Below are 11,387 nucleotides of genomic sequence, written 5' to 3' on the forward strand. Positions count from 1 at the left end.
AGTAGTCCAAAAAACATTTATTCAGTTTATAGCAAAATATAAAATACAACGTTGTGATTTTGTAAATTGTTCCTTTCATTTCCAAAAGATCAAAACTAACTGAGACATACTCATTAACAAAATTATTCAATTTTGTGAGTGATTCTACTTTAAAGCTATTAAATAATAATAGTAACGCACTGCCTGTTGTATTCCCTAATCATTAATAATTACAAATAATCGAACATGTAAACTACTGTACAAAAAATTGGCTTAACTTTACTACTTGGAACAACATCAATGTGAAGGCTTAGTAAGTAGTCTTTTTCAAATAAAACTTTAAACTTCTAGATTTATACAATATTTACATTGTTAAAGTGTCAAATGAGCAAAAATGTATGCAGTTATGTTTGACATTGTCTTTTGTTTTAAATGAGTAACAATGTCTACAAAAGTGGTTTTTAAAAGGTTTGTTGTCCTTAAAAACAAGATTATCATCAATCTTACAGTATCCATATAAAATTAAACGTAAAAACTCTATAACCAATTTTGTTAAAAAAATATAACTAAGCTAGTAACTTCCAAATTTGTCAATCTCTTCGGTTGGTTGGCTAATATCGTCTAGCAAGTTACTACTAGATACTTCACAACTATTATCCGTTAATCCAAAGTCACTTCCTGACCCTGTTTCATCCATGTTAAATAATACGTTAGTCAATGTTGTTATTTCCGATAAAAAATCTACATCATTCTCTGAAAAGGTTGACGTTTCCAGTGGTTGAATAATTTCAAGGGAATCTAAATCAGGATTTTCTCCATTGATTTGCTCATTAGGTGTTTTAACCAGCTCAGCTTGTAGTGAAAGCTCTTGGCTGCTAAATTCAGCTGATTTTTGTGATGAAGTAACATTTAGTGATTCTGCAATAGTTTGAGCTGCTTCAACCTGTTGTAATATATCATCATTGCTAAAGGTTTGTTCTTCTAGTTGTTTTTGAGGATCTGCAGTATGTTTTGATAATTCCTTTGAATCTGGATGAGATTCTAGTGAAGAAGAACCTTTTTTTATCTCTGCCGAACTTTCAAGTGCGTGTGAGGTTTCTTCCAGATTTAGTTGACTTTCTTTGTCACTGATTGATTGATCAGGACCGTGCAATCGAAGAAGTGTTTGCGATGAAGTCACCTCCCTTAAATCTACAGCACTCAATTGCATTTCTTCAGAATTCTCTGACTGTTGATCATTTTTATCGGTGCTAGACTCTTCGGCATTAAGTGACTTTGAAGTTTTTTCTAAATTTAGTTGTTTTTCTGTATTGTCACTCATTAATTGTTCATGATTTTGCACTTGGGGATGTGCTTGTGAGGAAGTTACTTCTTTTAACTCTGCACCATTTTCAGGTTGCATTTCTTCAGTCTCTTGTGTTTGATTATCGACTTGCTGGTTGCCAGCAACTTTTTCTGGTGAAACTAAGGTATCTTCCATATTTTGTTGATTTTCTGTGTTGATACTTGATGAACTGTGTGGATCTTGCAATTGAAGATGTTCTTGTGAGGAAGTCACTTCCTTTAACTCTTCACTATTTTCAGATTGCATTTTGTCAGTTTGGTTATCATCTTCTTTGTTGCTAGAAGCTTCTTCAGATGAATCTAAGGAATTTTCCATATTTTGTTGATCTTCTACGTTGATACTTGGTGAACCATCTGGTTCTTGCAATTGATGAGGGTTTTGTGAGGAAGTCACCACCCTTGACTCTACAGCATTTTCTGCTTCCATTTCTTCCAACTTCTGTGACTGATTATCATTTTTATTGCTGGTGGAATCTTCTTCAATTGGCTCTAAGGTTTCTTTCATATTTTGTTGATTTTCCTTATTGGCATTCATTTGTTGTTCAAAGTTTTGGGGTTCTTGTGAAGAGGTCACTTCTAGTGACTCTGTAGTACTTTCCTTTTGCATTTCTTTAGATTGTTTGTCATCCTCATTCTTGCTGGAGACTTGTTCAATTTCCTGTAAAGTATCCATTTCATTTGCTTCAGCGTTACTAGCAGTTTTTTCAATATTTTGTTGAGTGTTTAAGCTTGTTGTTTCTTCCAAAACTTGAAGAGATTCTTGTGAAGGAGTCGCGTTTGGTAATTCAGCAGAAGATTCATTATTTTGAGCTTGCTTCTTAAGTCTTGAGTCTTCTTCAACTATTTTCTCTACAGTGACCTTTAATGATTCTTCCACAGTACTTACGTCGTCATCATCATCTTCAATTGTTATTACATCAGATTTTTCTGTATTGTCTTGTAAAATCCAATTATGAAAACTGAAATCATCGTCTACTACTATAGGTTCATCGTTACTTTCCACAATCATGCAATCCTGATCATTATTTTCGTCGACCATCACGCAATCATCTTCCCGTTCAGGAGCAACACGTAAAGAACTGGAGCATAACATTTCTGCTAAGCTCGGATGTTTCCAACCGTAGATACCGCTACCAGCGCGATCATCACAGATAACATCATCAGGTTGGGTGGAGGTTTGTCCCAGCATTACGACGCCATCTTTGTTTGTGGTTAAATTAAGATGGTCGCCAGTAAAATCGTATACCATACCTGAAAATTAATAATAATAACAGTCTTTATTTCGAATTGTGATTAGGATAGAGTACAATGTACATTATCAACTAATACAAAGGAAATAGCGTCATGGTAAACTATGTAGTACTTAAAGATACTTATATACATTTTCAGCGATTTTTCCCTAAATACAGATTTCAGAGAATAAGCAATCTTTATTTAACAAAATAATCCTCTATAGTGTAGGGTTCTAATTCAATTAGTAAAAGTTCTTTTTTGAAACTTTTGTCCGTCAATGTTTTCAGCCTGTCTGGTAGGTTGTTAAATAGGCGAATACACATTTATTTTGCATTCTTCTCAGTGAGTGTTAATCTATGTTTTGGACAGTTTACATCTTTTTGTCTTGTGTTGTATGTATGATTGACTTTGATGTTAAATAGGTTTTGGTTCTTTTTAAGAAACATGAGACACTCATATATATAAATTGCATAAACTGTCATTATTTTATTTTTTTTAAAGATGGATCTACATGTATTTCATTTTGAACATTAATCTAATTGCCCTTTTTTGAATTACGAATACATTCTGTATTGAAGTATTTCTACCCCAAAACATAATTGCATACTTCATAATCGATTCAAAGTTGGCAAAGTACAATATTTTAAGGGCCGCCAGGTTCAGATACCCGGAGACAATTCGAATTCCATAGCAAATTGAGTTTAACCTGCCTAGCAGAACATTTATGTGATCAGACCAATCTAGAAATTCATCAATCTGCACTCCCAAAAATTTTGTGTTCTTGGCTAGTAATTGGCTCCTGTCAGTGAGAAGGTGTATTTCATTAGGTTTCTCAAATGTACCTTGTTTTATTGAAAAAATAATCACACTTGTTTTTTCCATATTTAAAGCTAATTTATTTTTTTTAAACCACTCAGAGGTCCTAATAAACAGATCTTTTCCAGACTGAATTAAAGTGCTGATTTCCTCTTGACCTACAAGTAAATTTGTGTCATCTGCAAAGTTGACGATTTTTTCATTTTCTTTCGCTATAGAATTCAGATTGTCCATGTAAATTACAAAGAGGGCCCCAGAATACTGCCCTGGGCTATTCCATGTTGATTTTCTTTTATATTTGATGTGTATGGCTTGCTGTCCCTAAATAGTTTAACCTGTTGTTTCCTATGAGATAAGTAAGAATCAAACAATCTCAGGGCCTTACTTCTAACTCCATAGAGTTCTAATTTTTTTAACAATAGTTCTTTATCTACACAATCATAAGCCTTAGATAAGTCTAAAAATATACCTATTCCTAGTTTATGGTTTTCTATGTGTTCAAGGATATGACTTGTAAACTGAAAAATTGCTGTTTGTACTGATCTTCCGGCAATGTAGCCATGTTGATAACCACTGAAGAGGTCGCACAAAAAAATCTGTTAGCTGTGTGTATAAAACCAATTCAAAATTCTTTGAAAAGGCTGGAAGGATGCTTATTGGTCTGTAATTTCCTATTTAATTTTTATCACCTTTCTTATAAATCGGTTTAACTTGAGCAATTTTCAACTAATCTGGAAAGCATCCCTGCTTGAGACTTTTATTTATTAAGTATGTTAGTGGCTTATGTGGTAGTACCAATTTAACTATACTTGCAGGAATCTCATCTATACCACTTGTTATTTTGTTTTTTAATTTTGCTGAAAAATCACACAGTTCCTCTTCAGTGCAAATTACAAGAAATCAATGATAAAATAATTGATAGGCTAACAAATACTTACCACTTTGTTGTTCGCTTATTGGCACCGAATGTTTCTTTTCCATGTGATTATTGAGTAGGAAACTTGTACGGAAACGTAATCCACAAAACGTGCAAGCCTCCGAAAATAATGAATGAGTCTGTACATGCTGCTTAGCATCAGAAAGTCTACCACTAATATGGTTGCACAAAGGACATTCACGTTTTCTAGCAGTGTCGTGTGTGATCTCAATGTGCTGAATAATACGGTAATGCTCGGGGAATTCAATGTCACAACCAGCAATTGGACATTTATAAACTAGAAATTTACATTAATTTAAATGATCACTGAAGGACGTCAAAGTAAAATCTTATTACCAAGATGGTTAAATTTAATATGTCTTCTGTATCGATGATCGCGTAAGTCATCCGCAGAGCATGCGACATATTTACAAATATAACAGGAAAAATTCTGCTCATTATTGTACGACTCCAAAATTGATTTTACTTCATCTCTATGTTCCTGGTTTAAGTGCTTGTCTAGTACAGGTTTCCTAAAAAATATTAATACTAAACAATTTCGTCTCTTTGGTACAGTTACAATAGACTTACGTGCCACATTTGTAGTTACATAATTTGCAGGTTTTATGAAAGCGATTGTGGTGTAAGTTCAAAACTTCAATTTTTAAACAAGAATATTTACAGAACGTGCATTTATAGCATGGTGATTTGTCCAACAGGACACTCAGTGACTTGTTTTTATGTAAGTAGGGTAAGTTTGGATTAATTTTAACTACCAGTTTACGGCGTTTGTTTAGAATTTCTTCTATCGTCTCTTCTGGAGTTAATTTTCGTTTCATAGGCTTACGGTTTTCAAGGTTTATTATATCTGAAAGTAACAGCATGTTAAAAAGGGGAAAAATTCTAACATAAAATATATCTCTGTTCAGTGACTGACTGTTGTGTCACCATCATCAGCAAAAAACGTATGTTGCTGATTAAATGTGATTGATTGTCAAAATGATTAATGATTATAGTTTTAAGTTATAAAGCAAGGGATACAATAAATTATATAGTATATGACCAATCAAAATTTAAGTCACGTTTTTACTGTGAAGTTAGTAACTCCTAAACTAATGTCAAAGTCAAAACGCCTGTTAAGTTAATCAATGATTGGTATCCGAAAATCGTTTTTTTTTTCAGTTTTCAGTGTACTTTAGGAGCCTCTGGCAATTTTAAACAGTTCTTAGGAGGTTTATGGCCGGTTGTACCTAAAGAGTTGTATTTAAAGACATTCTAGGTCCCACTTAAACTAAATTACACTTTGACTGTGACAGTCATGTGCAAAATGTCACCTGCCTTGTGTCTTTAAATTGGTCAAAGCAAATACTGAAAACGGCCTTTAGAACAGTATAGGCCCCAGGCAAATTTCAATGTGACTCTACAAGCCTCCGGTAATTTTTAGATGGTTTTTAGTTTTAAAAAGTTGTCAGTAGCATTTAGAGGCCACTGGCACTTTCTTATTGGATCTAGCTGCTTTTGACTATTTAAAACAATTCTTGGAATCTTTAAGACACTTGGAGAAGCCTGTGACTATTTCTAGATGATTTGCAGTATTATTTAGAGACCTCTGGCACTCCCAAAATGGTTCTAGAGGTATCTGACAATTTAACACACTTCTTGGAAAGTTTAAGATACTTGTACAGGCCTCTGGCACTTTTTAGAAGGTTGTCAGTGGCACTTAAAGGTGTCTGGCAGATTCAAAATGGTCCTAGAACCCTCTGGCAAATTTAAAAAAGTTCTGGGAAAGTTTAAGACAGTTATACAGGGCTCTGGAACTTGTCAGAAAGTTCTCAGTAGCATTTAGAAGTTTTTGGCACATTCAAAACGGTTCTAGAGACCTCTGACAATTTAAATCTGACTACAAGCCTCTAGCAATTTTTAGAGGGTTTTTAGTTGTACTTAAAGGGCCTCTGGCAATAATAAAAAAAATCTTCTACAAGGTTTAGAACACTTATAGAAGCCTCTGGCACTTTTTTATTGGATCTAGAAGCTTTGGACAATTTAAAACAATTCTTGGAATCTTTAAGACACTTGGAGAAGTCTCTGACTATTTCTAGATGATTTGCAGTATTATTTAGAGACCTCTGGCACTCTCAAAATGGTTCTAGAGGTATCTAACAATTGAATACACTTTCTAGAAGGTTTAAGAAAGAATACTTGTAGAGGCCTCTGCGAGGTCCTCTGGCACTTTTTAGAAGGTTGTCAGAGCACTTAAAGGTGTCTGGCAGATTCAAAATGGTCCTAGAACCCTCTGGCAAATTTAAAAAAGTTCTGTGAAAGTTTAAGACAGTTATACAGGGCTCTGGAACTTGTCAGAAAGTTCTCAGTAGCATTTAGAAGTTTTTGGCACATTCAAAACGGTTCTAGAGACCTCTGACAATTTAAATGTGACTACAAGCCTCTGGCAATTTTTAGAGGGTTTTTAGTTGTACTTAAAGGGCCTCTGGCAATTTAAAAAAATTCTTCTACAAGGTTTAGAACACTTGTAGAAGCCTCTGGTACTTTTTTATTGGATCTAGAAGCTTTGGACAATTTAAAACAATTCATGGAATCTTTAAGACACTTGGAGAAGTCTCTGACTATTTCTAGATGATTTGCAGTATTATTTAGAGACCTCTGGCACTCTCAAAATGGTTCTAGAGGTATCTAACAATTGAATACACTTTCTAGAAGGTTTAAGAAAGAATACTTGTAGAGGCCTCTGCGAGGTCCTCTGGCACTTTTTAGAAGGTTGTCAGAGCACTTAAAGGTGTCTGGCAGATTCAAAATGGTCCTAGAACCCTCTGGCAAATTTAAAAAAGTTCTGGGAAAGTTTATGACAGTTATACAGGGCTCTGGAACTTGTCAAAACGTTCTCAGTAGCATTTAGAAGTTTTTGGCACATTCAAAATGGTCATAGAGGCCTCTGACAATTAAAAACAACTCTTGGAAGGTTTAAGACACTTGTAGAACCTTCTGGTACTTTTTAGAAGGTTCTCAATAGCATTTAGAGGTCTATAGAACTTTCAAAACCGTCCTACAGCCATCTGGCAATGAATAATGTAAATTGAATGGATTTTTGTGAATAAAATAAAATAAATAAATTTAAAAAAAAAACTTACCACCCATATAAGCTTCTTTTAAGTGACTGTTTGTATTCCCAAGCAAATTTTCACCTTCAACAAAATTCATTACCAATACTTCTTCAGGATCATCACTGCTTGAATTGATTTCCTCCACACTCCTACAACTTACATTGGGCATTCTAATTTGCCTCAATTTGGATCCAACTGACTTTACAAAATTCCTAGTTCTCTGTCTAGAATTATATTGTTCCTGTGCTGATTGTACTAAACTCACTTCCTCCCTTAATGTGTTGCAATTAATTAAATTCAAAGTGCTGAGATAATTTTCCTGTGTGACACTAGGAGGACTATAGGAAATCCTTGGAGCTTCATCATCTGAATCAGTAATATCAATGCAAACATCTGGTATGTTTGAAGATATTGGGGGTGTGTTATTATTGTTGCTGTTATTTAAATCATTGAGTCTGGGAGGATGTGTTTTTGCTAAGCAGGCATCCACTTTAGAGATGTATTCCTTGATCAAATCCATAGGCCAATTTTTCTGTTTTAGTGCCTCCGATATTTGCAGTCGTACCACATTGTTGAGGTTAACACAACTACCCTCCATAACATTGTTGGTCTGTATGTAGTTTTGGATTACACTCTCCACTTTCATACATCTGATTTTAAAGTTATAGGAGTTGATGAGCAGAGTGAGGCATGCCTCGCATATCGATGGTTTTACTGATATGTAGGTGTTCTGAAACACGTTGGATGTGAAATACCTAAGAAATAGGATGAGAAAACGTGCATTACCAGTTCAGGAAAGCAAAATCCGATCATTTCCCTGATATTTTGGACGTTTCGGACCAAACCACTTTCATCTTCAATGCTGTAGCCTGTTTTGTTTTCGGAGATGATTCCCAGGCAAGTCCTGCACACTAAGCTACTTAAGGTCATTTTTTTTAGTGTTGTTTGAACTAAATGCAATATAGAAAATGGAAAAACTAAAAAAATAAAAGGAATTTGAAAACTTTCCCCATTTTCATGTTGCTGTGGTCAATGTCAATGGTGTTTGTTTTTCTGTCAACTGTCATCTGTGTTTTCTAATGACTTGACAGTGCATAAGTGCAATCAGTTAGTTGCACCACCTATGTTCATTGAGGAACTTGAGCAGTTGTCATGCTTATTAACTGATTTGATTCACAATTATTCGTAATGTTCCTAAATTTTATTTTGCGCGTTTCCTTGGTACGTGTATTTGCAGTTATATATCTTGCTCTTCAAAATGTCAATGAAACAGTACAAGAGCACTACACTAGTTTTGCGACTTTTGCACTAGATTTAAAAAAAATAAAACTACTAAGTATTATTAAACATATATGATTTTTATTTAAAAGATATTAATTATCTTCCAACAAATCACGCCGATAACATTAAAATCTAACAAAAAACGTCTTCAATTATCGCACATACTGATTAAACTCACTATTTTAAGTATATTATCTCACTTGCATTATTATATGAGAGAGGTGACTAAAAACCACTCGCCTAATATGCTTGTTAAGGTTGTTTTAAGATAAGTACAAAATCTACTCGCTACGCTGGTCATGAAAATATTTCTTTAGTCTCACTATCGTAACCGCACTAAGCTCATTTTTTTCTTAAACAAAAAAATATGACAATTTGATTAATTTTCGGATAGAAAATACTGCTACGGTACATGCAGGATAACTATAATATATCTTGTATGTGCGATATATAAACAGAAACAATTTTTGACCCTAAACGCTATAGTAGTAACCAACTAAATAATCATTTCTTGGAAAAAATAGAGTTATATTATTATAGTTAACTATTAATAAATATTACTTTTAAACGTTTTGTCTACCGGTATCACTGTAAATATGCTTACAGGCACGACATGTATTAATATTATTACAGTACAAATACACACCAATATAATTTGTTTTATAAAATAATCATATACACATATGCGATAATACTTTTTGAAACAAAACTCAAGAGATCATGTTACACTTAATGATTATTAAAGTAGGGACGTAGTTACATAAATTGATTTGGCAAATTAAGTAAGTTAATAGTTATTTATGTAACCAGTTACGAAAAGATCGATTTTGTGTAACGAATGAATGTTTGTAGGGCGAGGGCAGCGAGGTCCTACAATTTGAATGTTACACATAAAGACATTTTCGAAACGTGTTGCATACATAATTTTTTCTAATTTTGACCAAAAAGCGATAAAAACCATCTTTTAAAGTGATTTAACACAAATATTCACTTTCATAGCACCTTGTATAAACTGTGACAACGACATGTTATGATGGATGTCGCCCATATGTTTCTACGGAAATGCATAAAAACAGGGAGTGATGAAATGAACTTTTCATAACTAGTTACATAAAGTGTTACTTTTCGTATTTTGTTTGAAAATAGTTACGAAAAGTAAAACGTTTTGTCACTCTAATCAGTTTTGAAAAGTGTCACTTTATATGCCAAAATTAGAAAACATTTTTTTTGTAATTAAGCATAAATTTTTTTAAATCACTGAAAATAATTTAAGTTGTCTATACGTATTTTATACACTCTAAAAAAGCTAGAGTATTCCTTAACACACACTCTTAATTTTTGTTCTAAATGCTAAATATATCGAGGTGATTGGTGTAAGTTACCGTTTATGCAGTCATTTAAATGATTGTTTTCATTTATATTTTTTTAATCTAATTAAATACATGCTACAGGTCCGCACCTGTCTTATTCTTTCGCTTACCCGATTTGAATCAGTTATATAAAAAAATGGAAGATCATTGGTATATTTCTGATGCAAGACAGCTCCGTATAGGTGTGGCTCTTCAGTAGCCACACCCATGTGGGCTATAGTACAGTATGTTACACTCCATTTTTACAGTACCTACTATTATAAACATCAAGCGACTGAAACATATTTGATTTTGCCCCCTAAATTTGGCACGCTACTTTGGAACTTTTGCTTTTTATTATTGGCGTCTTGAAAGACTTTAGCGGTTAACGTGCTGAACAAAGGCTTCATCGACCTTTTAACGAAATCAAAGGCCGATGAGTGTATACAGAGTGAGATGTCCTAGAACAACAAAAAGGAGACCCGAGTGCGTCTCGAGTCTCCCTTGTTGCGCCGGGACATCCCCAACTGTCATAAACTCTGATCCGAGCCGGTTGCCGTGCCGCCTTTCGAGTCACCGCTGGCCCCGCCCCCACTGGACGAGCCACCCTCACCGCCCATGCCCCGCCCCGTACCACTGCCGCCACCTCTGAACTCCAGTTTGTACTAGAAAATTACAAGTAAATATGTTTAATTTCGGTAAAACAATGATAGCAGCTACTAAACAAATAAATAAGTAACTATCATTGGCACCGGTTTATTTTAAAGTTTGGTTTTTAATCTGACAAAACGAGTGTAAAAAGTTACAGTCTGAACTACACTTAAGCTGGATTCATGGTTCTAGTTCCGCAAGAAGTAATCAGTAAGCTGCAGTAAAAATGCGCAAGCCGCATAAACCGCAAGCAGTAAGCAGCAAGAAATGAATCATTTTCATTTCTTACCTTGCTACTTACTGCTTCCGGCATAGACGACCGATCTTTACCCCCATTCATGGATTTTTGGAATATCATTTGACCAAGCCTAAAAATGGCAACCGACATGATAATAAATACAATTTTGATGATTTATAAGACTTTGGAGCTATGTTATTTCCTTCTTACTAAAGTCGAACTATGAATTGACATGGCTAGTTTTTACTCTTACTGCATGTCGCTTTCTTCTTGCAGAATTAGAACTATGAATCTAGCTTAAATCTAAGCTTGGATTAAACTTCGACGGTGCAAATGACAGTAAGTACCATAAATTGTCAAGCACAGCTTTAAGTCTACTTTGTTATTTACAGTGAGCGTTTTTTTGCAACAAACTATTTTTTTTTTCATAACATATTCTTCTGTAGTGACTCACAGATTAGACA

At 34.2% G+C, this 11,387-nt stretch overlaps 2 protein-coding genes across 3 annotated transcripts in view; both read right to left on the minus strand.

Annotated features, from left to right (window-relative positions):
* Positions 1-2: 2 nt before the first annotated feature.
* Positions 3-8,460, minus strand: LOC145726643 (uncharacterized). The gene is made up of 6 exons (XM_081975829.1): positions 8,191-8,460; positions 7,432-8,134; positions 4,880-5,156; positions 4,646-4,821; positions 4,311-4,586; positions 3-2,574 (listed from the first exon to the last, which is right to left on the minus strand). Exons 1-6 carry the CDS (start codon positions 8,332-8,334, stop codon positions 551-553), a joined length of 3,600 nt encoding a protein of 1,199 aa, XP_081831955.1. The 5' UTR covers positions 8,335-8,460; the 3' UTR covers positions 3-550.
* Positions 8,461-8,741: 281 nt separating this feature from the next.
* Positions 8,742-11,387, minus strand: part of alpha-Catr (alpha-catenin related) — a 41,403-nt gene continuing 38,757 nt past the window's right edge. The window contains exon 12 of one of the 2 annotated variants that reach the window (XM_081975838.1): positions 8,742-10,699. In XM_081975838.1, the coding sequence (XP_081831964.1) occupies positions 10,565-10,699 (135 nt within the window). In that variant the 3' untranslated portion in view covers positions 8,742-10,564. The remainder of the gene's footprint in view (positions 10,700-11,387) is intronic. The other variant, XM_081975837.1, reaches the window with a different exon arrangement.

Source organism: Ips typographus, linkage group LG3 (genome assembly GCF_016097725.1).
Source record: "Ips typographus isolate SLU linkage group LG3, UJ_Ityp_2.0, whole genome shotgun sequence".
In the NCBI taxonomy this organism is placed as follows: domain Eukaryota; kingdom Metazoa; phylum Arthropoda; class Insecta; order Coleoptera; family Curculionidae; genus Ips; species Ips typographus.